This window comes from Dendrobates tinctorius, unplaced genomic scaffold (assembly GCF_039654945.1).
Source record: "Dendrobates tinctorius isolate UK_male_01 unplaced genomic scaffold, ASM3965494v1 ptg000070l, whole genome shotgun sequence".
In the NCBI taxonomy this organism is placed as follows: Eukaryota; Metazoa; Chordata; class Amphibia; order Anura; family Dendrobatidae; genus Dendrobates; species Dendrobates tinctorius.
In genome coordinates this window covers 84,101,029-84,128,406 of record NW_027361738.1, presented here as the reverse complement: position 1 = coordinate 84,128,406, position 27,378 = coordinate 84,101,029, and the positions used below count along the sequence as shown (strand labels likewise).

The 27,378-nt window shown below is 51.5% G+C and overlaps 1 protein-coding gene across 1 annotated transcript in view; it reads left to right on the top strand.

Annotated features, from left to right (window-relative positions):
• Positions 1-2,217: 2,217 nt before the first annotated feature.
• The window catches only part of CASD1 (CAS1 domain containing 1), a 72,009-nt gene continuing 46,848 nt past the window's right edge, over positions 2,218-27,378 (top strand). Inside the window, exons 1-10 of the mRNA XM_073582059.1 lie at positions 2,218-2,645; positions 7,618-8,060; positions 11,282-11,378; positions 12,018-12,138; positions 12,614-12,658; positions 19,009-19,071; positions 19,654-19,698; positions 21,678-21,801; positions 21,998-22,212; positions 22,540-22,965. Of these exons, the coding sequence (XP_073438160.1) occupies positions 7,637-8,060; positions 11,282-11,378; positions 12,018-12,138; positions 12,614-12,658; positions 19,009-19,071; positions 19,654-19,698; positions 21,678-21,801; positions 21,998-22,212; positions 22,540-22,965 (1,560 nt within the window). The 5' untranslated portion in view covers positions 2,218-2,645; positions 7,618-7,636. The remainder of the gene's footprint in view (positions 2,646-7,617; positions 8,061-11,281; positions 11,379-12,017; positions 12,139-12,613; positions 12,659-19,008; positions 19,072-19,653; positions 19,699-21,677; positions 21,802-21,997; positions 22,213-22,539; positions 22,966-27,378) is intronic.

Sequence of the window (27,378 nt, the reverse complement as noted above, 5' to 3'; positions counted from 1 at the left end):
GAATGGGGCGAAGGATGAGCGTGCGCACTCCGCACCTTTGCTAATTTCGAATGTAAGGATTAAACGCTCTCCGCATTTCATCTTTTGTAGTTGCCATTATTAACACTTCCGGATGTGATGATAATATCTAGGTGACCTACAAGGTTTATTTTAACCTTGGGTGGAGAACAATGTAAATTACCGTACTTATAATGATAATATAAATCTTTTGTGAGGCGGCGTTCTGGGTCACGGTGACACGTCACTCGGCTGGTAAGTGGCTTGTGGATGAGTCCAGAACCCGAGGTCTCCAAAACATTCAGAAAACAAGACGTGGGCCGAAGAACCCATCGCACAAGCACCACTTTGATGACCCCTTTTCTTCTTAAGACTCCAAAATACTGAACCATTGATAGTTTAATTTTATTCCTCATTAATTCCATCTCACCGCTCAGCGCCCTGCTTGCTACATAAAACTAGAAGCGGCGTACCCTCTTCCGCAGGCTGCTTCTCGTATTGCAGCTCAGTCTGACCCGTGCACAGGCTCTCTGCAATCCTTATCCAGACTGCATAATGGAGGGCACAGTCAGGACATTACTGGTGTATGAGCAGAAGCAGAGCGGGGGGATCGGACAGGGTGAGACATGCTGCGCAGCCTGCGCTGGACCACTGTACAAACGGCCTGGCAGACTGCGTGGCACGCTGGGGCCCGGGCTAAGTAGTTTATTATGCCCCGGGGTTCCAGTCACTCACAGCCGCAGGTACTTTCATTGTATTGTCACAGCAGAGGGGACCGGCCCCAAATGACCACAGTGACATCAGACGCTGCCAGCCACCCTCTGTTCCTAAGCTGTCGGCACGCCCCGGTCCCTTGCAAAAAATGATATGCAAGAGTTCAGGGCCTGAAAGTGATGCAGGGGCAGCGGAGGAGGGCACCGAAGGACAGGGGCAGCGGAAGAGGGCACCGAAGGACAGGGGCTGTGGAGGAGGGCACCACAGGAGGGCAGGGGCAGCGGAGGAGGGCACCGAAGGACAGGGGCAGCGGAGGAGGGCACCACAGGAGGGCAGGGGCAGCGGAGGAGGGCACCGAAGGAGGGCAGGGGCAGTGGAGGAGGGCACCGAAGGACAGGGACAGCGGAGGAGGGCACCACAGGAGGGCAGGGGCGGCGGAGGAGGGCACCGAAGGACAGGGGCACCACAGAAGGGCAGGGGCGGCGGAGGAGGGCACCGAAGGACAGGGGCACCACAGAGGGCAGGGGCAGCGGAGGAGGGCACCGAAGGACAGGGACAGCAGAGGAGGGCACCACAGGAGGGCAGGGGCGGCGAAGGAGGGCACCGAAGGACAGGGGCAGCGGTGGAGGGCACCACAGGAGGGCAGGGGCAGTGGAGGAGGGCACCACAGGAGGGCAGGAGTAGCGGAGGAGGGCACCGAAGGACAGGGGCAGCGGAGGAGGGCACCACAGGAGGGAAGGGGCAGCGGAGGAGGGCACCAAAGGACAGGGGCAGCGGAGGACAGGGGCAGCGGAGGAGGGCACCGTAGGACAGGGGCAGCAGAGGAGGGCACCACAGGAGGGCAGGGGCAGCGGAGGAGGGCACCACAGGAGGGCAGGGGCAGCGGAGGAGGGCACCGAAGGACAGAGGTAGCGGAGGAGGGCAACTGAGGACAGGGTCAATGGAGGACAGGGGCAGCGGAGGAGGGCACCGAAAGACAGAGGTAGCGGAGGACAGGGGCAGCGGAGGAGGGCAACTGAGGACAGGGGCAGTGGGGGAGGGCATGGGCAGAGGAGGACAGAGGCAATGGAGGAGGGCACCGGAGGACAGGGGCACCTGAGGAGCACACCATAACTGTCAGGATCCCACCATCTGGACAGCGTCAGAGCAGTTCACGTACAAGCATGAACTTCATGTCTAGGTAACTGGCCACCTCCGCTAGACTGCAGCGGTGCTTGGTAACGTAGGCGACAAACCGTAAAGTAGAACATTAGAAAAGCCCTGTGCTCTTCTTGAGGCAAATTGCAAAATTGCTTCTTGTTTTTTACAAGCATTTTTGCAATTTTACGCGTTTATGATAGTGAGAGACAACCTCTATAAATGGTTAATCTGGGAGGGCGTTGTACTGTTAGGAGCCACTTTAATGGTCTGTCAACTGGATGAGTCATAAAATCCTAAAAATGACTTGTGCCGCATAGAATACAGAGAGTGCGGCTGGGGAGGTGGCCCCGTGGCCCTTATCACCGAGTGCAGGGGTCAGAGAGTCCTCAGGTCAATGTCTCATTCTGCAGCAGGTGAGAAGCGGACGATCTCGCCCAGCAGGTTCTAGACGTCATTCTCCGCCCCGTCATCTGTGAACGGGTCACACCGGAGGCGGCTCATTATCCCGACAGCCAAGAAACCTGGAAACTCCGCAGAACTCGCAGCAAGAAAGCTCCGGAGATCAGCGGCCGAAATCCAGAACTGCCACCCGGACAGACCCCGCTGATCCGCAGCCTCGCCCCGGGACGGAGGGAGAGACGAGGGGGGAACGCGGAGCTGATCCAGATGGTGTTCTGTGTATGCAGGATGGAAAGTGACAGCAGTGTGCAGCCTGCGGTGTGACTAGAGGAGCTGCTGGAGAAAAGCTGGGATTCGTGTACTGTATCTGAGTGCAACTGAGGGGCCACCACAAAGTGAGTGCAAGCACAGACTGCAACTGAGTGACCACCAGAGTGCAAGCGACAGACTTCAACTGAGTGACCACCAGAGTGCAAGCGACAGACTGCAACTGAGTGACCACCAGAGTGCAAGCGACAGACTGCAACTGAGTGACCACCAGAGTGCAAGCGACAGACTGCAACTGAGTGACCACCAGAGTGCAAGCGACAGACTGCAACTGAGTGACCACCAGAGTGCAAGCGACAGACTGCAACTGAGTGACCACCAGAGTGCAAGCGACAGACTGCAACTGAGTGACCACCAGAGTGCAAGCGACAGACTGCAACTGAGTGACCACCAGAGTGCAAGCGACAGACTGCAACTGAGTGACCACCAGAGTGCAAGCGACAGACTGCAACTGAGTGACCACCAGAGTGCAAGCGACAGACTGCAACTGAGTGACCACCAGAGTGCAAGCGACAGACTGCAACTGAGTGACCACCAGAGTGCAAGCGACAGACTGCAAATGAGTGACCCCAGAGTGCAAGCGACAGACTGCAACTGAGTGACCGCCACTAAGTGCAAGAGACAGACTGCAACTGAGTGACCACCAGAGTGCAAGACTGCAACTGAGTGACCGCCAATGAGTGCAAGCGACAGACTGCAACTGAGTGACCACCAGAGTGTAAGCGACAGACTACAACTGAGTGACCACCAGAGTGTAAGCGACAGACTGCAACTGAGTGACCACCAGAGTGCAAGCGACAGACTGCAACTGAGTGACCACCAGAGTGCAAGCGACAGACTGCAACTGAGTGACCACCAGAGTGTAAGCGACAGACTGCAACTGAGTGACCACCAGAGTGTAAGCGACAGACTGCAACTGAGTGACCACCAGAGTGTAAGCGACAGACTGCAACTGAGTGACCACCAGAGTGTAAGCGACAGACTGCAACTGAGTGACCACCAGAGTGTAAGCGACAGCCTGCAACTGAGTGACCACCAGAGTGCAAGCGACAGACTGCAACTGAGTGACCACCAGAGTGCAAGCGACAGACTGCAACTGAGTGACCACCAGAGTGCAAGCGACAGACTGCAACTGAGTGACCACCAGAGTGCAAGCGACAGACTTCAAATGAGTGACCACCAGAGTGCAAGCGACAGACTGCAACTGAGTGACCACCAGAGTGCAAGCGACAGACTGCAACTGAGTGACCACCAGAGTGCAAGCGACAGACTGCAACTGAGTGACCACCAGAGTGCAAGCGACAGACTGCAACTGAGTGACCACCAGAGTGCAAGCGACAGACTGCAACTGAGTGACCACCAGAGTGCAAGCGACAGACTGCAACTGAGTGACCACCAGAGTGCAAGCGACAGACTGCAACTGAGTGACCCCAGAGTGCAAGCGACAGACTGCAACTGAGTGACCACCAGAGTGCAAGCTACAGACTGCAAATGAGTGACCCCAGAGTGCAAGCGACAGACTGCAACTGAGTGACCGCCACTGAATGCAAGCGACAGACTGCAACTGAGTGACCGCCACTGAGTGCAAGAGACAGACTGCAACTGAGTGACCACCAGAGTGCAAGACTGCAACTGAGTGACCGCCACTCAGTGCAAGCGACAGACTGCAACTAAGTGACTGCCACTGAGTGACCACCAGAGTGTAAGCGACAGACTGCAACTGAGTGACCACCAGAGTGCAAGCGACAGACTGCAACTGAGTGACCACCAGAGTGCAATCGACAGACTGCAAATGAGTGACCACCAGAGTGTAAGCGACAGACTGCAACTGAGTGACCACCAGAGTGCAAGAGACAGACTGCAACTGAGTGACCGCCACTGAGTGCAAGAGACAGACTTCAACTGAGTGACCGCCACTGAGTGCAAGAGACAGACTGCAACTGAGTGACCACCAGACTGCAAGACTGCAACTGAGTGACCGCCAATGAGTGCAAGCGACAGACTGCAACTGAGTGACCACCAGAGTGTAAGCGACAGACTACAACTGAGTGACCACCAGAGTGTAAGCGACAGACTGCAACTGAGTGACCACCAGAGTGCAAGCGACAGACTGCAACTGAGTGACCACCAGAGTGTAAGCGACAGACTGCAACTGAGTGACCGCCACTGAGTGCAAGCGACAGACTGGAACTGAGTGACCACCAGAGTGCAAGCAAAAGACTTCAACTGAGTGACCACCAGATTGCAAGCGACAGACTGCAACTGAGTGACCACCAGAGTGCAAGCGACAGACAACTGAGTGACCACCAGAGTGTAAGCGACAAACTGCAACTGAGTGACCACCAGAGTGTAAGCGACAGACTGCAACTGAGTGACCCCAGAGTGCAAGCGACAGACTGCAAGTGAGTGACCACCAGAGTGCAAGCACAGACTGCAAGTGAGTGACCACCAGAGTGCAAGCGACAGACTGCAAGTGAGTGACCACCAGAGTGCAAGCGACAGACTGCAAGTGAGTGACCACCAGAGTGTCAGCGACAGACTGCAACTGAGTGACCACCAGAGTGCAAGCGACAGACTGCAACTGAGTGACCACCAGAGTGCAAGACTGCACCTGAGTGACCGCCACTGAGTGCAAGCGACAGACTGCAACTGAGTGACCGCTAGAGTGCAAGCGACAGACTGCAAGTGAGTGACCACCAGAGTGCAAGCGACAGACTGCAAGTGAGTGACCACCAGAGTGCAAGCGACAGACTGCAAGTGAGTGACCGCCACTGAGTGCAAGCGACAGACTTCAACTGAGTGACCACCAGAGTGCAAGACTGCAACTGAGTGACCGCCACTGAGTGCAAGCGACAGACTGCAACTGAGTGACCACCAGAGTGCAAGACTACAAGTGAGTGACCGCCACTGAGTGCAAGCGACAGACTGCAACTGAGTGACCGCCACTGAGTGCAAGCGACAGACTGTAACTGAGTGACCACCAGAGTGCAAGACTGCAACTGAGTGACCGCCACTGAGTGCAAGCGACAGACTGCAACTGAGTGACCACCAGAGTGCAAGCGACAGACTGCGAGTGACCACCAGAGTGCAAGCGACAGACTGCAACTGAGTGACCACCAGAGTGCAAGACTGCAACTGAGTGACCGCCACTGAGTGCAAGCGACTGAGTGCAAGCGACAGACTGCAACTGAGTGACCACCAGAGTGCAAGCACAGACTGCAAGTGAGTGACCACCAGAGTGCAAGCGACAGACTGCAAGTGAGTGACCACCAGAGTGCAAGCGAGACTGCAACTGAGTGACCACCAGTGTAAGCGACAGACTGCAACTGAGTGACCACCAGAGTGTAAGCGACAGACTGCAACTGAGTGACCGCCACTGAGTGCAAGCGACAGACTGCAACTGAGTGACCACCAGAGTGCAAGCGACAGACAACAACTGAGTGACCACCAGAGTGTAAGCGACAGACTGCAACTGAGTGACCACCAGAGTGTAAGCGACAGACTGCAACTGAGTGACCGCCACTGAGTGCAAGCAACAGACTGCAACTGAGTGACCACCAGAGTGCAAGCGACAGACAGCAACTGAGTGACCACCAGAGTGCAAGCGACAGACTGCAACTGAGTGACCACCAGAGTGTAAGCGACAGACTGCAACTGAGTGACCACCAGAATGTAAGCGACAGACTGCAACTGAGTGACCCCAGAGTGCAAGCGACAGACTGCAAGTGAGTGACCACCAGAGTGCAAGCACAGACTGCAAGTGAGTGACCACCAGAGTGCAAGCGACAGACTGCAACTGAGTGACCACCAGAGTGCAAGCGACAGACTGCAACTGAGTGACCACCAGAGTGCAAGACTGCAACTGAGTGACCGCCACTGAGTGCAAGCGACAGACTGCAAGTGAGTGACCACCAGAGTGCAAGCGACAGACTGTAACTGAGTGACCGCCACTGAGTGCAAGCGACAGACTGCAACTGAGTGACCACCAGAGTGCAAGACTGCAACTGAGTGACCGCCACTGAGTGCAAGCGACAGACTGCAACTGAGTGACCACCAGAGTGCAAGACTGCAACTGAGTGACCGCCACGGAGTGCAAGCGACAGACTGCAACTGAGTGACCACCAGAGTGCAAGCGACAGACTGCAAGTGACCACCAGAGTGCAAGCGACAGACTGCAACTGAGTGACCACCAGAGTGCAAGACTGCAACTGAGTGACCGCCAGTGAGTGCAAGCGACAGACTGCAACTGAGTGACCACCAGAGTGCAAGACTGCAACTGAGTGACCGCCACTGAGTGCAAGCGACAGACTGCAACTGAGTGACCACCAGAGTGCAAGACTGCAACTGAGTGACCGCCACTGAGTGCAAGCGACAGACTGCAAGTGAGTGACCACCAGAGTGCAAGCGACAGACTGCAACTGAGTGACCGCCACTGAGTGCAAGCGACAGACTGCAACTGAGTGACCACCAGAGTGCAAGACTGCAACTGAGTGACCGCCACTGAGTGCAAGCGACAGACTGCAACTGAGTGACCACCAGAGTGCAAGACTGCAACTGAGTGACCGCCACTGAGTGCAAGTGACAGACTGCAACTGAGTGACCACCAGAGTGCAAGCGACAGACTGCAAGTGAGGGACCACCAGAGTGCAAGCGACAGACTCAACTGAGTGACCACCAGAGTGCAAGACTGCAACTGAGTGACCGCCACTGAGTGCAAGCGACAGACTGCAACTGAGTGACTGCCAAAGTGCAAGCGACAGACTGCAACTGAGTGACCGCCAGAGTGCAAGTGACAGACTGCAACTGAGTGACCCCAGAGTGCAACTGAGAGACCATCAATAGTGATTGTAACCTACAGACTGCACCGACAGTCCCTAAGTGAGTGCACCCAAGAGATTGTTAATAAGTGAGTGCAATCCACTGAGAACAACCGAGACTACAACTGCGGGCGCCGCACAGCCTGCACTAGAGGGAGCTTGGGCCTGTCTCTCACAGCTGTCTCTTTTACAGCGGCCAGTTATCTGTCTCTCTCACTTGCAGTCACTCTTTCCCACCCTCCATGTCTCTCGTGGACGTGAACTCGGACTCCTCCGCTCACATGAAAAGCCGCATACCCGACGAGCCGGATTCCCACAGGAAAAAACGCAGCTCCGTCCCCGAGACCCCCGACGAGGACAGAGAGCCGCTACTGCCGAGCTCCGGAGACCCCGCCCCCGCGGCAGACCCCGCCCACACCCCGGCCTCTTCCAAGGCAGACCACGCCCAGTCCTCCTTCCCGCTGCGCTACTGCTGCCCCCCAGCGGCCGGCGGCTCCATTGCACGCTGCTGTCATGGAGGAGCCAAGATGGCGGCCCTGGCCTACAACCTGGGCAAGCGGGAAATCAACCAGCACTTCAGTGTGAGGAACGCCAAGCTCCTGGCGCTGGGGGCCGCACTGCTCGTCTCCGCCTGCCATGCCGTGTTCTGGGGATACTCGTCTCACGGTGAGTACTGCTCCTCCATCATTATCACCTTGTGCGGTGTCGTGACAGCTCCCCCTCCCCTTGAGGTGACAGCTGTGCTCTTATCGTGACAGGGGAACAAATCCTGCTTACTGCCCCTCCTGTCAGTGCAGTAGCCCCCTTTACAGACCTATATGGGGGGTGTAATAAATGTCTGCACCGGGGGACGCGCTAACATCACCGTGTAATCATCGTCATTGTCGATAAAGTTGTCTGATGTCGTCACGTGACCTTCGCCAATAATTCGGATGCAGGTCGTCGGCAATGTGGTGTCATGGCAACCGCTTTTTTTTCTCGGTCCTGTGACCCCCGTCCAAAAAAGTCCGACCTGCGAGAATAAAAAACGAAAAAAGTGGTTTGGTACCGTGTTAGCCAGTAGAAAAAAATATATAAAGTGCTCTCAGTGAGAGAAACAAAATAGGAATCTTGTGGGTATGATACCTTTTAATGGCTAACAAATAATAGTGAATGTGTAACAACAAAAAACGACTAAGGGAAAAGCTGCAGATTTGACGCTTTTGGCCGCCGCACCTTTCCCAAAACTGCAATAAAAGGCCGCCGAAACCTCGCATGGGGCCCAGAATGGCAACGTCAGCGCCGCGCAAAAGACGAGACGTCGCACGGGGGGCATCGCCGGGAAAATACAGCCGCAACCGGTCTCGGAAAACGGCGAAAATAAATCAAAGCAAAATGGTGCTGCTCAGGTGAAGGGGGGCGGGGGAGAGGCCGCAGCAGGAAGGGGTTAAACTAGCGGATCTAATGCGACGTCCTTCATTGCTGAGGTCGTTATGGAGGATGCTATGTGCAGCCACAGCGCAGCACCTCCTGTGAACACCGGGCACATTTTTCATTTTTGCAATCTCGATTTTTCTCCTTAAGATTAAGATTTTTTTATTTTATTTATCTTTTAATTTTTCTTTCAATAGTTTTCTGGGTGTTAAAATGTCCTGGTAGTGATACTGTGGTTCTCCGTGTAAGGCTATGTGCACACGCTGCAGATCTGCTGCGGATTCGGCCCCTAAGCCTGTGTGCACACGCTGCGGATCTGCAGCGGATTCGGCCCCTAAGGCTGTGTGCACACGTTGCGGATCTGCAGCGGATTCGGCCCCTAAGGCTGTGTGCACACGTTGCGGATCTGCAGCGGATTCGGCCCCTAAGGCTGTGCACACGCTGCGGATCTGGCCCATAAGGCTGTGCGCACACGCTGCGGATCTGCAGCGGATCTGGCCCCTAAGGCTGTGTGCACACGTTGCGGATTGGCCTGCGGAATTTTCCGCACAGAATCTGCATCTCTTGGCAGAAAACGCAGCCGTAAATGCATGCGGATCTCTTGTGGATTGTCGTGCGGCTTTGCCTTACTCAGTGTATAGTCAGTAGGTGCAGGAACACTGCGTTTCCACGCAAAGAATTGACATGCTGCGGGGAAAAAAAACGCTGTGAATCCGCTCGGGTTTTTCCGCAGCATGTGCACAGCAATTCTCAAATTCAGATTGGCTGTCATTGGTACTGCACTGCGGATTTGATGCAATTCCCGCGCGTCCAAAAATGCTGCGGAAACGCATCAAAATCCGGAACGTGTGCACACAGCCTTACAGCTACGTCCCTTCTTCCTCTTCTCAGCCCGCAAAACATTTTGTTCCCCGGTAGAAGAAGCATCAACACTTTTCTGGCTACACAGCAGTGTGTCTGTGTTTTGTGTTTTTATATTTTATATACTTTTTTATATTTAGGACCTCCCTCTCCTGGGCGCCCGTGCGTACGATAATGTTTTGTAGTAGTGGACAATGCTTTTTTAATATTTTCATCATGGAGTGTACAGGGGTTGTCCAACGTTGGGGGCAATGTTTTTTTTTTTTTTTTCTTTTTTTTCTTCTTCCATGAATTTTTTTTTACTAAAAATTACTTTTTCTATAGGATTTAAAAGTTTCTTTGCACTGAGCTCGTTCAGATGGGGGAGTTTGTGACTCCTTTATCTGTCTTTTTCTGAGCTCCTTCCACCGCAGACCACATCAAAGGCAGGAGAAAATAGGAATAATATTATGTACCATTTAGAACTTGCTCACATATTCGGGTGGTCGCTTTTCAGCAGCTGCACAGTTATTGTTTAGTGATCAGGCAGAGCGCTTTGTGAACGCTCTGCCTGATCATAAAGTAAGTGGTCAGGTAGATTCAGCCATAAAAGGCAGGTGTGTATATAGAAGCCCTGAGTCTCCCGGGTTATGTCCTCTGCCATCCATCTACGAGACGGGATGGCCTCTGCAAGCGACCAAAGCTTCTGATAGCGGTGAAGGAGTGCAGGTTTGACAACCCCCTTCCCTGACTCCTGAAAAGGTGATGCAGAAGGAAAGAGAAAAAGCCACAGTCACAATTTTGCAGAAATGGACGCTCACCTATTGCAGTGCCAATTTCATTGCATGCAGTGGAATTTGCTAGTACCCGCGCCTATTGTGCTGTAATCCTCTCTCCTACAGGGTTATTCCCATCTTCATAGATGGATTCATGCAAGCATTTTTGCAATTTTCTGTTTAGTAAATTTTGCGGCCATTCTTGAGATATGAACACTATTGTTTATAACTCGTTGCCTTGGAAACCGAACGTCGATGCTGTCTACTTTGGAAAGACTGCGCTGAAGCTGGCCAGGATGTAGGAGGTAACTGCATTCACCAGCGATCCTGGCCCAGCTTCTATGCACTGCACCTGTTCTGCTATGTAGCAGCGGTGGTCGGTCTCCAAGGCGACAATTTGTAAACAAGTGTTAATATCTCAAGAACGGCTGCAAATTGCTTATATTTAGAAGCTTTGTCCGACAAGATCCATTTATTAAGATGGGGCCTTTTATCAACCCCTTAGAGGGGCATTTTAAGCCCTCTGCCTGATCAATAGGAAGCGGTCGGGAGGGTTTGTTCGGCTCCTCTGATGCAGTTTTTAGCAAGATCTGGTTTCTACACATGAGCCTATAATTGTCTAAACTCAATCCCGGTGGATCAGCTGACCTTCGTCAGGAGTGCGGCACAAGGGGGGAGCGTGCCTGTAATCGTGTGGTGGTTGTAATTGGGGGCCACTCTTCATTATAGGGAGTAGTAGAGCATTATTTTGCAAGCATGGGAACATTTTTGCTGTATAGCTGATTGGAAATGCGCAGATAATTGTCCTCGCTGGGTGTGTGGCCGTCGGTGATGTCCTCTTATGTTTCCTCTTACTAGGAGATGACACGTGCGGATACCTCATATCCAGCGGCCGCTTCCTGGGGGAGAATGTATGGCAGCCGTACACCTGTATGATGCATAAATACAAGCCAAGGTATGGAAAGGGGCAGAAACCTGATCCACCATTCAAAATAGGTGATATCACAGCTCACCTCCTCCTTCTGTTCAATGACTGATATCACCTCTATATACAGTAGATAACACAGGATCCACCATTCGCAATAGGTAATGTCACAGCTCACCTCCTCCTCCTGTTCAATAACTGATATCACCTCTATATACAGTAGATAACACAGGATCCACCATTCGCAATAGGTAATGTCACAGCTCACCTCCTCCTCCTGTTCAATAACTGATATCACCTCTATATACAGCTGATAACACAGGATCCACCATTCACAATAGGTGATATCACAGCTCACCTCCTCCTCCTGTACAATGACATATCACCTCTATATACAGCTGATAACACAGGATCCACCATTCACAATAGGTGATATCACAGCTCACCTCCCCCTCCCCCTGTACAATGACTGATATCACCTCTATATACAGCTGATAACACAGGATCCACCATTTACAATAGGTGATATCACAGCTCACCTCCTCCTGTACAATGATAACATCTCTATATACAGTAGATAACACAGGATCCACCATCCACAATGATCAGGATTCACCAGTCACAGCTCACCTCCTTCTCTAAATTCCCATTTTTGTATTTCTTTCATAGCGATGCCAAAAGCTGCCTAAGAAACCAGCGTGTCACGTTTGTGGGAGACTCCCGCATCCGTCAGCTGTTCTTCGCCTTTGTAAAAATCCTTAATCCACATGTCAAAGAGCAAGGAAACAAGGTGAGTGTTTGTGGGGATTGTGGCAGGACGTGGGCTGTCCGCTTGTCTGCGGCACCATAAGCCGCGTTGTGCTCCCTCTTCGCGTCCGCTCACATCTTTGTTTCTGACACTAATGTGCTCGGCCCCCCATGTGTCCTGCTAGGGAGACCCCATCAGTTACAATATTGTCGGCCGCTGCCTGGAAAACGTGTAGTCGGCTGTATATTCTGCATGTGTGAGACGTTGGGGCTGACACGTCTGTGGGGTTTCGGGAGTGACAGCTGAAATTAAAGGGGAGGTCCATGTGCATTAATCATTGTAGGTGGGAAACTTTCTAATGCTCTCTGTTTCAAGTTCTCACCGTTTTCAAGATCTCTTCTTGCTGTCAGGGAATAGAGACATTGTAATTAAGTGCCAGGGGTGAAAACGCAGCGTCACGCCTTGTGTTCGTCTAGGATTTATGACACTCGAATGATCATCTTTCTTGTCTCCACAGCATGAGAACATACCGTTTGAGGACCACGACCACAACATCAGGGTGGTAAGTGGTTTCTCTTTCTACTAGCACTAGATCCAAAATCAAAAGTGATCATCCATCTTAATGATAGGTGATCACTTCCTAATTGACGTGTGTACCACCGCTCCTTTCTGTCTACGTGGGACTGCTGAGTACAGCATCACATTGAGAATGAATGGAGCAGTGATGGGCAAGTGTGGCCCCGGTTTTAGAGGCGTGACACATATATTTCTCGTTCGCCTTATTGGGGCACACAGAGACCATGGGGTGTATGCTGCTGCCACTAGGAGGCTGACACTATGCAAAAAAAGGTTATCTCCTCCTCCGCAGTGTACACCCCACCGACCGGCAGGGAATTTCCTCAGTTTAGCTTAGTGTCAGTAGGAGGTGGGCACGGGTCCTTCATTGGACCCATATCTACCTCGATGTGCGTCGTTCCCTTTCAGGTCTTAGGCGGGATACAGTGTGAACGGTCACAACTGTACTCCCACAAAGAGACTATGAGTACGGCGTGTACTGTCACCCTGTATACTCATAGTTCTCCGGGCGGACCACGGGCTCAGCACAGGACGTGCCAGTGAAAACGGATGGTCCTTGCCCCCTGCCTCCCACCCACTCGCCCACCAGAGCCTGTCGGTTGGACGAGGCGCGAAGACGGAGGACATGGACAGACAGCGTGGGATACGGAAGGTACCTTTATTGGACCGGAAGAAGACGCCACCCAGAGTCTCCACAAGGACGCCGGGTTGCGGCGCCAAAGTAGCTCCGCAGGTTATCAGCGGCCGGCGCTTCCCAGTCGCCGCATCCCTTTTGGCCCCAGCTGCGGTGCGGGCTTTCTTCACCCCACCGCCGGTATTCTTGCATAGGGTTGCATCTGGGAGCAGGGCTAGGTCGGCGTCGTCTTAGGGGCGGGCGCGGCTGCGCCGCAGTTCTTCCACACCGCCCCGTACTGACAGGTGGCCGCCGTGTCTAATTTAGCCCCCGGCTTCAATTTGGGCCTTTGCGCCTGTCGCGGCCACGCCTCCGTCCGCTCTCATAGGCCGTTGCCTTCCTAAGCCCTCCCACAGCCTCTTCAGGCTTGTGGCTGGGAAGGGGGGGGCGGGTTTTCCCTCTGGGGAGGCGACTAGCTCCGCCCTTCTTCTTGCACAGAAACCGCGCTTTTACTTCCTCACGTCGGGCTGTCGCCATCTTTGCAGCCTGACAGCCGGAGAATAAAGCAGAGACCAGCGCTTCCTGTCGGTCCCTGGCCAGTTGCAGGAGCCTAATTCATCTCTTTCGGGGTCACTAGACCGTGAGTACTTCTGCATCTGCAGACTGACACCCTACTCTGCCTTTCTGTCCCCCAACCTTCCGGCAGTTCCGCAGGTTTTCATCTTCTCTTCCTTCACCATGTCTACTTCTAAGCCTAATCGTGGCCGTCCGCCAGTCCCCACGGGCACCCTGGTCCAGTTTTTCGCATGCTCCTCTTGCAATCGCAAACTTCCCTCAGGTCAGCCTACTCCCATCTGCCTGGACTGCAGCAATCCCGTTCAGTATGACCCCGCCCAGGAACCATCTATTGCGTCATGGGAAAGCGAACCACCCATTCCTGGCTGGGCCTCGTCTCTTTCACAATCTGTGGCAGACCTCACCAGGGTGTCTCAGTCCCTAGTGGCCGTTCTTGACAGGTTGCCTTTGAACATTTCTGCAGGGTCCAGCAGGTCACAAGACGCTCCATCTGAGCCAGCTAGCAGAAGCCGCAAAAGGCCCAGGCAGGATCTCCGGCCGGAATCCTCTCCTGGCCCCTCATCTGCACCTAGTCCTTCCCAGCAGTCGCCCTCCCGTGCCTCCTCACCCGAGTCAGGCGAAGCGTTCTCGGATATGTCTTCTGAAGGGATTGTAGAGCTGGAATCTGGCCAGGACGTGGACATGAAGGTTACAGTACAGAACCTCATCGCGGCAATTAACTACACCTTCGAATTCTCTGACTCCCCTGCGAAGTCCTCAGATCAGGAGGTTTCGTTCAGACGGGAGGAAACACCCTCCAGGGTATTTCCTTTTCATTCCAAGTTTGGAAAGATTTTTACAAGAGAAAGGGAAGATCCGACCAGACGCTTTCAAAGAGGAAAGCGTCTCGGCGTACTGTACCCGTTTGCTAAAGAGCTCACGGATAACTGGTCTGCCTCTCCCTCGGTGGACCCGCCCGTGTCCAGACTGTCTAATAACACGGTTCTCCCGCTTTCAGGTGTGGCGTCTTTAAAGGATTCTAATGATAGAATTATAGAATCCCTGGTGAAGTCTGCCTTCGAAGCGGCTTCGACGGCGGTATGCCCAATCTTTGCTTCATCTTGGGCAGCAAAGGCCATAGCTACTTGGGCAGAGGATCTTCATCAGGGCATCCTAGAGAAAGCACAACCAGATCGATTGGTCGATCTCGCCAATCAGATTTCCCATGCGGGGGATTATCTGCTTTCTGCTTCATTGGATGCCGCATCCTACACAGTTCAGGCGTCAAGCAACGTCGTGGCAATCCGACGTACAATTTGGCTCAAAGCCTGGCAGGCGGACTTGTCGTCTAAAAAGTCTCTTACTAATCTGCCTTTTCAGGGAGTGCGTCTCTTTGGTTCCCAATTGGACCAGATTATTAAGGACGCCACCGGAGGCACGAGTTCCCTCCTCCTCCCTCAGTCCAAACCCCGCAGACCTCCACTAATGCGTCAGTTTTGACCCTTTTGGGCTTTCCGCCGTTTCAATACGGCGGAGACCTCCTCCAACCAACAAAGGCCGCAGGCACGCCAAGAATAGGAAGAAAGTTTCATTCAGACCCACTCTCTCCTGGCGATCCCACTCTTCACAGGGCAGACCATCCAGATCCAGATCTGGACGGTTCATTTCAGCATGACTATCCTCGGACTCCCGAGGGTCCCTTCCAATTGGGAAGGTCGACTCTTGTTCTTCAAGGACGTCTGGCTGGCCTCAGTAGAGGACGCCTGGGTCAGGGAGGTCGTATCGTCAGGATACAAGATAGAGTTTGTCTCTCTTCCACGGTATCGTTTTTTCGAATCCCGTCCTCCAAAAGATCCAGCCTTGATCCCGGGGTTCTTTACGGCCATCGCCTCTCTCCTCAGTTCCGGGGTGATTGTGCCCGTTCCCGAATCGGAGCGGTTCACAGGGTTTTATTCAAACCTATTCGTGGTGCCGAAAAAAGACGGGGCGGTTCGACCCATCTTGGATCTCAAGCTGCTCAACAAGCGAGTCCGTCTTCGCCGCTTCCGGATGGAGTCGGTTCGTTCGGTAATCGCTTCCATGGAGGAGCAGGAATTCATGTGTTCAATAGACATCCAAGATGCCTATCTACATGTTCCCATATTCTCCGGACATCAGAAGTTCCTGCGTTTTGCGGTTCGTCAGGAACCTTACCAGTTCGTTGCGCTGCCCTTCGGTCTCGCCACCGCTCCCAGAGTCTTCACGAAGATCATGGCTGCGTTGATGGTCTTGTTGAGGATCAGAGGTCTCGTTCTTTTTCCGTACCTCGACGATATTCTGATCAAAGCTCCCTCTTTTCACCAGGCGCGCCTAAGTTTGAAGATCGTCCTAGACACTCTTTCCAATTTCGGGTGGATCGTCAACAGGAAAAAGTCCTGTCTGGTTCCTTCTCAACTCCTTGTGTTTCTGGGCCTACTCTTCGACATTCGTCGGTCAAGGGTCTTTCTCCCACGAGAGAAGATTCTCTCCCTGCAGCAGGATGTACGATCGCTGCAGACCACACGATTTCCGTCCCTCCGAACAACCATGAGGGTCCTGGGAAAGATGGTGGCGGCGATAGAGGCAGTTTCCTTTGCCCAATTTCACGCCAGACCTCTCCAACACGCCATTCTGTCGAGGTGGAACAGGTCTGCTCTGTCCCTGGATCGCCCTTTTCATCTTTCATGCCGGATCAAGCGGTCTCTCAACTGGTGGTTGACGTCACCTCTCATCCTCTTGGGGGCGGTCTTTTCTTCCCATTCACTGGCAGATTGTAACAACGGATGCCAGCCTCCTCGGATGGGGGGCAGTGTTCCGCAATCACACTGTTCAGGGTCGTTGGTCGACTCAGGAATCTGCTCTACCGATCAACGATACGAGCGATCCATCTGGCTCTCGTCCACTGGGAGAGGCTCCTCAGGGGCCTGCCTGTCCGGATTCAGACAGACAATGCCACAGCGGTGGCATATGTCAACCGCCAAGGAGGGACACGGAGTGTCTCAGCCCTGGCAGAAGTGTCCAAGATCCTTCAGTGGGCAGAGATTTCGGTACCGACAATCTCCGCGGTACACATTCCCGGCGTAGACAACTGGGCCGCCGATTTTCTCAGCCGCGAGAGTCTCGCGGCAGGAGAGTGGTCCCTACATCCGGAGGTATTTCTTCAGCTCTGCCGTCGTTGGGGAACCCCGGATGTAGATCTGCTAGCTTCTCGCCTCAACAGGAAAGTCCCACAGTTTGTATCCAGGGCTCGAGATCCTCTCGCAGTGGGCACCGACGTTCTGGCCATTCCTTGGTCGCAGTTCGAGCTCCCCTACCTGTTTCCTCCCCTGCCTCTTCTTCCCAAGCTGTTGAAGAAGATCAAAGCAGAAGGAATTCCAGTCATTCTCATCGCCCCGAATTGGCCCAGAAGGCCTTGGTTCGCGGACATTGTCAACCTTCTCGCGGACGCCCCCTGGAAGCTTCCAGACAGGGCAGATCTGCTGTCTCAAGGCCCGATTTGCCACCCCAATTCTCGGCCGCTCAATTTAACGGCGTGGCTGTTGAGACCGAGGTTTTGAAACGAGCAGGATTCTCCGGTCGAGTAATTCATACCATGATCCGAGCCAGGAAGCCATCATCTTCCAAAATTTACTACCGTACTTGGAAGACCTATTTCACTTGGTGTGAGGCCAATAACATCACGCCCATGTGCTTTTCGCTCCCTTCCGTTCTGGCGTTTCTTCAGGCAGGGCTGGATGCGGGGCTTGCTCTCAGTTCCTTGAAGGGTAAAGTTTCGGCGCTGTCCATTTTGTTGCAGAAGATGTTGGCCTCCCGACCTCAGGTCAAAACCTTTCTTCAGGGCGTGGCTCACACGGCTCCTCCGTATCGAGCGCCCGTGGATCCATGGGATCTTAATCTGGTTCTTGAGGTTCTGCAAGGTTCCCCTTTTGAACCTCTCAGGGATGTTTCCCTTTCTCTCCTTTCTTGGAAGGTAGCTTTTCTGGTGGCCATCACTTCCATCCGGCGCGTGTCAGAATTGGCGGCTCTTTCTTGCCGCTCTCCTTTCTTGGTACTTCACCAGGACAAGGTAGTTCTGCGGCCTCCGCCCTCTTTTCTTCCGAAGGTGGTGTCCTCCTTTCAGCTCAATGAGGATATTGTTCTGCCGTCCTTCTGTCCGAGTCCAACTCACCCTCGGGAGCGGTCCCTGAACAAGCTGGATCTGGACAGGGCGATGAGAGTCTATCTGTCTAGGACGACTTCCTTGCGAAAGACAGACTCTCTTTTCGTCATTCCAGATGGGGCGCGGAAAGGTCACCCGGCTTCCAAAGCTACTATTGCTCGCTGGATCAGATCGGCAATTTTGGAGGCCTACCGGGTTAAGCATCGAGTGGCCCCTCCGGGGATCAGAGCGCACTCTACCCGGGCAGTGGGTGCTTCCTGGACGGTACGCCACAGAGCCTCCACGCTGCAGCTTTGCAAAGCTGCAACCTGGTCTTCGGTTCACATGTTTGTGAAATTCTACAAGGTCCACACCTACGCTTCGGCGGACGCCAGCCTAGGTAGAAGGATCCTGCAGGCAGCGGTGGGGAGTCCACTGGCCTGATGGAAGTTTGGTTCCCACCCCAGGGACTGCTTTGGGACGTCCCATGGTCTCTGTCTCCCCCAATAAGGCGAACGAGAAAACAGGATTTTTGGGTTGCTTACCGTAAAATCTGTTTCTCGGAGCCTTCACTGGGGGACACAGCACCCTCCCATGTTCTACAACTCCTGTTCTTACTTTGGTTGATTGGTTACAGTTGAGTTGTTTGTTCTGTTCTCAATCTATTGTTACTTCTCCTACTGCTTTCTCACTAACTGAGGAAATTCCCTGCCGGTCGGTGGGGTGTACACTGCGGAGGAGGAGCTAACCTTTTTTTGCATAGTGTCAGCCTCCTAGTGGCAGCAGCATACACCCCGTGGTCTCTGTGTCCCCCAGTGAAGGCTCCGAGAAACAGATTTTACGGTAAGCAACCCAAAAATCCTGTTATCACACATTTATGACCTGTCCTGTGGATGAAGAATGCTGCTTCCAAGGGGTTAAAGCTTACCCCCCTGAAGATCGGCTTTTATGGTGACAGATTATGAAACGGTGACAAAATGGATGTTGATTTTTTTTTTTTTTTCCTTTCCAGGATTTCCTGTGGTATCCGGAGGTGAACGGCTCCATGAAGCAATGCTTCCAGACACTGACTGAGGTTTGTGCCGACACTTTCTCCTGTCTCTTGTTAGGAGGCGAAGTGATGACGACTTTCTGTGAGATCCTGGATCTCTCTGACGACGTCGTTTAATCATTTTTCCACTTTTAATGTCACCCATAATCTGTAAAAATCCATTGAGCAACAAACTGAAATCATGTGGTTGCATAAGTGAGAACATCCTCTTATAATTGTGGATGTGGTTGTATCAGAATTGGCCAATCACATTTATATTCATGGTAAATGATATTAAGTGCACGGCCGCCATCATTTACAGCGATACTGATTAACCCCATAGAAATTTTCACTGTTCTAAGAAGATTTTCCTGACATATTATATAGATTATGGGCGATATTAAAGGTGGAAAAAGTTCTTAGATGGTTCTTCTATGTCTGATTTTTTTTATTTTTTTTTATTTTACATTTCAAAGCAATGGCATTTTAACTGGGGTGTGTAGACTTTTTTTCTTTTTTTTTTATCCACTGTGTGTACGGATTAATACTACATCAAATGCAAAGTTGCGGTAAATGTCAGGTGGAGCGTCTTCCTGCATCTAACCTTGTTTATTTTCTTACTTCCAGAGCCCAGCATCAAAGCTCCAAATTGTTGTAGCCGGAGCCGCCACGGTAAGCTGCAACTAATCCTGTAACTGCGTGCACTGAGACTGAGGACCCTGAACTGTTACTAAACTGTCCATTTCTGTCAGCTCATTAAATACGTGTTTCATCTGTAGAAGAAAAGGTTTTATTTTCTCATTAACCCTTACATTTATAGTTTGTGTGCTCGTTCTGTATGGAGCAGGCTCCGCAGCTGACCCAATCCTTATTGCACGGGTGCCGACTTGGTCCTGCTTGGTATAACTGCTTGGTTGCTGTTGTTAATCATGGCAGCGGCATTTAAGAGTTTAGGAAGGTGTTGTGCTGACACTGTACCCCTTCTCTGCAATGAGCTGTCGTGGACCTGACTGAAGAACCCCAAGTCTGGTGTGTCAGTAAAATTATGAAGCCCTGGGTTTCTGGTAGTTTAGCAATACACTGCACTATTAAAGTATTGCAGGGTAATGTACAAGTCTGCAAAAAATGTAAAAAAAAAATTCAAATCACCCCGAGATAAAAGAGATAAGAGATTAAAAAAAATTCACATTTGGTATCACTGCGTCCGATCTATTATGATATAAAATACCGTATTTTTAAGACTATAAGACGTACTTTTTTCTTCCAAAAATTTTGAGGAAAATGTGGGATGTGTCTTATAGTCCAGTTGGGGGAGTGGCGGAGGAACGAGCCGCAGGAGTTGACTGCTGCGGCTAACCCCTGTGCCCACTGTTAAAGAGAAATTAATATTCACTACTCCCCATGCCCATAATTCTGCCTATCTACGCACTGAAGCCGGTGCCGAGAAGTTTGAGGGACTATGGGTGAGGGGAGCAGTGAATATTAATTTTCTATTTAGTAGCAGGCACACTGTTAACCGCAGCCGCCGGCTTCCTACAGCTGCAGGACGATCACGTGTGCCCACTACTAAAGAGAATGACTACTCATTGCTCTCCACTCCCCATAATCCTGGGTGTGGAGAGCAGTGAGTATTCCGGTAGCTGTCTTTATAGCATGAAACAGCTGCTGGCATAAGAACAGGACGCTGCGAGAGAGCGCAGGGAAAGTATAATGGTTTTTTTTTTTTTTTTTTTTTAAATGGTTTTTCTGATGGGGGCCATGCATGCCTGGATGGGGGAAGAGGGGTGCCATGCATTCCTGGATGGGGGAAGAGGGGTGCCATGCATGCCTGGATGGGGGAAGAGGGGAGCCATGCATGCCTGGATGGGGGAAGAGGGGAGCCATGCATGCCTGGATGGGGGAAGAGGGGAGCCATGCATGCCTTGATGGGGGACAATAGTACAGAATTAACCACATTTTTTGCCCTTTTTTTTTCTATTTTCCTCCTTTAAAACCTAGGTGCGTCTTATAGTCCAATAAATGCGGTAAATATTCTGATTGGTAAACGCCATAACGAGAGAAAAAAACCCTCACATTTGATATCTCCATAATGGTTCTGAGCCGGAGAATCCTATTGCTAGGGTCAGTTTTACTGTAAAATTAATGCTGTAAATAATAAACCCAAAAAACAATTGCAGAATTGCACTTTTATTTTCTTGCAAATACAGTTTTTTTCACACTCTTTCCAGTACATCACATGTCCATGTTATTCATAAGTGCAACTCGGCCCTCTAAAAAAGGGAAGCCCTCATACGGCTATATCGATGAAAAAATGTAAAGTTATGGATCTGGGATGAAGGGGAGGGAAAAAAATCAAAACACAAAAATTAAAAATCATCCTATTAAGGGGTTAAATAAAAAAAAACAGTATAAATGTGCCATTATTAGACTAATCCACAGAACAAAGTTACCTTTTACAATTATTACCACGTTTTTGTCCAAACCCCAAGAATACTTTTTTTTTTTCCCCTTTTTTTTGTCTTAAACATTGGGACAATTATGGAAAGCTTATTGTGCTCGGCAGGCAATGTAAATGGTGATGGTGCCCACAAAGTGCTGTGACCAGTGAGAACACAATGAAATGTAAATTAAAGTTTCTGCTTTATTCTCAGTGGTCCATAAAGATGAACAATGGCAGCGCGGAGTCTCTGGCCCAGTACAAGGTGAACCTGACGGATCTAGAGCCGTTTCTGGGGAAGCTGGCGGACACCAGTGACGTCTACTGGATTTTACAAGGTGCCATATGTTTTATGTCCAGGCAGAGGCGGCACAAGACGACGTCCATGTTCAGACCTCACGATATGAGATGTCTCACTCATATCATGAGGAGGCGGTCTGACAACATAGACGTTGTCTTGTGCCGCCTCTGCAGACCGATGAATCTGTCGTTTCCATCATTGATGTCATCTTCGTGTCCTCTTCTCATTCCCAGATCCCGTTTATGAACAATTATTAGGTGAAAGTCGCAGGATGATCACCAACGCACGGATCGATGCCTACAATGAAGTTGCCGCAGCGATTTTAAATGGCACCAATAGAAAATCGAGATCAAAAATCAAAATTTTCAGCGTCTCCAAGCTCATTTCTGAAGAGACTATAGAACAATCTTTGGATGGTCTTCATATCCCAGAGACCAGCAGAGATATAGTAAGTGTCAGAAATTTGGTGGATAGCTGTGGGACGCCGGGCCAACGGGGCGCCTTCTCGCATGGCGCCGGGCCGAGTTTCCAGGACTGTTGGGTGCTCTAGGGTGCCGGGCCACCCTAGCGCCAATCCCAAGAACTATGGGTGCCCTGACACTAACTTGGGGACAGTGGACATTTTATGACTGTCAGCAAGACTGTGAATGTCTGTCCATGAGTCTGTGGGTGTCTGGTGACCATATGCAGGACTGGGCGCATCCTGTGGCCAGTGGGTGGGGGTGGTGGACATGACTGTAATAATATCTGCATGTAATACCGTCCTCTCCTGCAGAGCGCCATGATCCTTATGAATTCCTACTGCAATAAAATCCTCAAGCCCATCGATGGCTCCTGCTGCCAGCCAACCCCTCCGCTCACCCTCATACAGAAGCTAGCTGCCAGTTTCTTTGCTTTATCCATCGGGGCCTATGTGGCGATCAGTGTGATCCAGAGGAACAAACAACGGAAGAACAAGATGTGTACAGACATAGAGAGCGGGGAGGAGAAGAAGCCAGCCACCGTCACCCCAGCCGCCTCCACACTGGAGGTTGCCCTGTTCTCCTTTGCCAAGCTTGGGCTCATCATGACGTACTTCTACTTCTGTGACCGCGCCAACCTGTACATGAAGGAAAACAAGTTCTATACCCACTCCTCGTTCTTCATACCCATCATCTACATCCTAGTGCTGGGGGTCTTCTACAACGAAAACACAAAAGAGGTAACGTCTGCCTTGTGGTGAGCTTGTTTGCACTCTTTGTAATGTAACAAGCAGAATAGTGAGTGCAGCTCTGGAGTATAACACTGGATGTAACTCAGGATCAGTAATGTATGTACACAGTGACTGCACCAGCAGAATAGTGAGTGCAGCTCTGGGGTTTAATACAGGATGTAACTCAGGATCAGTAATGTATGTACACAGTGACTGCACCAGCAGAATAGCGAGTGCAGCTCTGGGGTATAATATAGGATGTAACTCAGGATCAGTACAGGATCAGTAATGTATGTACGCAGTGACTGGGGGTGATCTCTTAAGGTGAGACCTTTAGTGATTGCCTGTTTCTGACCTAAATATGAGCTGGGTACATGCATAAAAAACAGGATTTTTAGTTGCTTATCGTAAAATCTGTTTCTCTGAGCCTTCATTGGGGGACACAGAAACCATGGGTGTATGCTGCTGCCATTAGGAGGCTGACACTATGCAGAAAAAAGTTAGCTCCTCCTCCGCAGTGTACACCCCACCGACAGGAAGTAGGATGTTCAGTTCGTGAGAAAGCAGTAGGAGAAGCAATCTATAAACGAGATAAAAACCACAGAAAACACAAATCCATACTGTAACAATATTATACAGTAAACTGAGCTGTTCAACTTGGGAGGGTGCTGTGTCCCCCAATGAAGGCTCAGAGAAACAGATTTTACGGTAAGCAACTAAAAATCCTGTTTTCTCTATCGCTTTATTGGGGGACACAGAAACCATGGGACGTCCCAAAGCAGTCCCCAAGGGGAGGGAGCAGCAAACAACTCCAATCGGGACGCCACCTCTGACAGGCGCGGGAGCGCTTCCTTCTCTCAGCACACATCAGCCATTTATCTTCGTATTTCTTCTTGAGAGATTCTCCTCTCCTTCTGCACCCTATACAAACCTCCAATATTGGAATAAGCGATAATATGATAAAGGCTCGGGCTGAGCCGAAACGTCTTTTTTTTCCGTCTCCCATGATAGCACACATGAGAGAGGATCCGCCCAGTCAGGACAGGAACCCTACTGAAGATAAAAGGGGCGGTACCTCTCCCTCGCTTCAGTTGGGTTTCCGGTCCTGACAGGGACCCGTGTACTGAAGATCATGTACCTGCCCCTCTCTCGTGCTGGCGTGGAAGAACAGGCAGGGTCCTGGGGGCCGTGCGTCGGGAGAGGGAAGCGCCGTCCGCGGGTCCCCCGGGGGCTCAGCGTCCGAGCGGGCGCAGAAGCAGCACGGCCTGGGGTCCTGGGGCTCTGCCGTGGCTGCCGCGCCGCCCTCTCCCCCTCTGCCGCATCCTGGAGCATGGAGAAAGCAGCGGGCCGCTTCCGGGTCGCGCCCCTCTGACGTCACACGCTGGGAAGGGGCGTGCCCGCGTGACGTCTGGAGGCGGCGCCAGGATCCAAGATGGCGGCGCCCATAGGAAAAAACGGCCGGCAAGATAAGATCCCGACAGCATGGCGGGGGGGAGGGGCTGTGGGGGTAACCGGAGGAGGCGGAGAGTGCAGTGGATCTCCCTTACATAAGGGGGATGACCACAGAAGACGCACTCATGCCCAAGGCTTCATGATGGAAGTGGGGGCAAGATCAGCAGTGTCAGCAGCAGGAGCTCTCGCCAGATGCCAGGCCGGGCCACCAGCATACCAGGAGCAGCCGCTCGAGTGGTGGGGGCGGCAGTCGTAAACGCGACCGGCATGACTGAGACGTCCAGAAGAAACGTCACGAGTGCATCTGAGGAGCCTTCGAGATCTGTACCCCTGATTGACAGCGTTGGTGAGTGATCTACGTGAATGTCACCCTTATGGTAACGGGGTTCCTTTTTTTTCTGTTTGATCACTAGGGGTCAAGGAAGGCCAGCAGCAAAACCAAAAATAGAGAATGCGCCCTAGGCAAACACCCGCCGGCAGATCAGTGGCAGAAAGACCTCTGCGCTGACTGTATAAATAAAACTATACAGGAGGAAACCCCTGATTTGGTAACTCGCCTTAAGGCGTTAATACAGCATGAGTTGAAAGGTTCCCTAAAGGCAGCCCTTAAAAAGGATAAAAGAGGTCATAGAAGGGATTCTGATTCAGAGGCCTCGCCAGGGCAGAAGGGGCGGGAAAGATCCTTGTCCCCCTCCACCTCCTCTTCCTCTACTCAGTCCTCAGAATCCTCCTCGGACAGCGATATAGGCGGCCGTCCATGTTTCCCAACAGAGGATGTGGAAAAGCTGGTCAAAACTATTAGGGCTACAATGGGCCTTAAGGAGGAAAAGACTCCTAAATCATTGGAGGATATGATGTTTGGAGGATTGGAGGAAAGGAAAAAACACACCTTCCTTGTAAATTATAAAATAAAGTCCCTAATTGACAAGGAATGGAAAAAACCTGAGAGGTCAGGGGGCTTGCCTTCTACATCAAAAAGAAGGTACCCTTTTGAACAAAAGGATTCAGAGACCTGGGAAAAAGTCCTAAAAATTGATGGGGCCGTAGCCAAATCCTCAAAAAAGGTATCTCTACCATTAGAGGACTTGGGCATGTTGAAAGACCCGCTTGATAAAAAAGCAGATGGTTTCCTAAAACATATCTGGGAAGCTTCGGCAGGTGGATTAAAGCCACCGATAGCTGGTACCTGTACCGCTCGTGCCCTCATGGTCTGGCTACAACAAATAGAATACCAGATCAGGGATAGAGTTCCTAGGGACGAAATTCTGTCTAATCTGACACTGGTACACGGAGCAGCGGCTTTCCTAGCGGATTAGATTTACAGCTAGAGCAGCAAGCCTGTCAAATGCAGCAAGACGAGCCCTGTGGCTTAAAGGGTGTCCTGGAGATTTACTATCAAAACATAGGTTATGTTCCATTCCATGCGATGGCCAATTCCTCTTCGGAAAAAAACTAGAAGAGATTTTGGAACATGCGGGGGATAGGAAGAAAAGCTTTTCCCCGATTTCTGGGAGAACCTAAAAAGCAGCCCTTTCGGAGGAGGAGATTTAACGGGTCGTCCCTCGGGAGACAGAAAAAGCTGGGACTTTAAAGAAAGAAGAGGATCGGGCTATATGTTTAAAGGGCCCTCCACTTCCTCCAAAAATTTTCCCCAATGACATCGGGCCGGAGGTAGGGGGAAGGCTTTCTCTCTTCCTTTCTGCCTGGGCAAATATCTCCCCCAGTGCTTGGGTCCTAAACATAATAAAGGACGGTTTAAAAATAAAATTCATCCGTTCGCCCAGGCATACCTTCATAATGACACCCAGAAGGAAAGCCCAAGAGCAACAGCTGGCCCTGGAGACGGAAGTCTTGGGACTAGTGAAAAAACAAGTCCTACAGGAAGTCCCAGTGCAAGAAGAAGGAAGGGGGTTCTACTCCCCCCTCTTCTTAATACAAAAACCAGACTGCTCTTTGAGTCTCCTCAGGTTGACAATGGTTCTCCATCAGTGGGTAGACAATTGCTCCTTCAAAATGGAGTCAAGACGGCCACAAAGATCCTGTTCCAGCATTGCCTCATGGCAGTGATAGACTTAAAAGATGCCTACTATCACATCCCAATTCATCGGGAGTATCAAAAATATTTGAGAGTAGCGCTCTATATACAGGGGCAGGTGAGACACTACCAGTACGCAGCCCTTCCATTTGGCCTGTCTACAGCCCCCAGAGTATTCACCAAAGTGATGGCCGAAGTAATGTCTTTTCTGCGTTCCAGGGACATAGTGATCGTCCCATACCTAGACGGCTTTCTGGTAATAGGGAGGTTGGAGTCCCACTGCGCACATCAAGTGAAGGAAGTGATAGCAATTCTAGTAGGACTAGGATGGATAGTAAACATCCCCAAGTCAAGGATAACCCCAGTAAAAGAGCAATCCTTCCTAGGGTTGATATTGGACTCCGAGCGACAACGCTGCCTCCTGCCAGAGAACAAAGTGACCAAGATAAGGGGCCTAGCTCGCACAGCAATGCAAAGACCAAATATGACACTGTCCTTTTTAGGCTTGTTGACATCATGCATACCCGCAGTAGCATGGGCGCAGTACCACTTCAGGCAACTACAGCGGGAAGTTCTGTCAGCACAGAAACAATTAAAAGGGCATTTAGAAGGCAAACTATGTCTCTCAGTAAGAGATTCCCTGCTCTGGTGGACTGTAGGAAAGAATCTAACAGCTGGTGTCCCATGGCAAAAACCAGTCTAGGACATCATTACAACAGACACGAGTGCCACAGGATGGGGAGCACACCTGAGATCCCACTCAATACAGGGGACCTGGTCCTCGCTAGAAAAGGATCACGGTTCAAATGTAAAAGAACTATGGGCAGTGGAAAAAGCCGTGAAACATTTCCTTCCTTTACTTCGGGGCCACCACACCGGAGTCATGACGGACAATCAGGCAGTAGTAGCCTACATCAATCACCAGGGGGGAACGA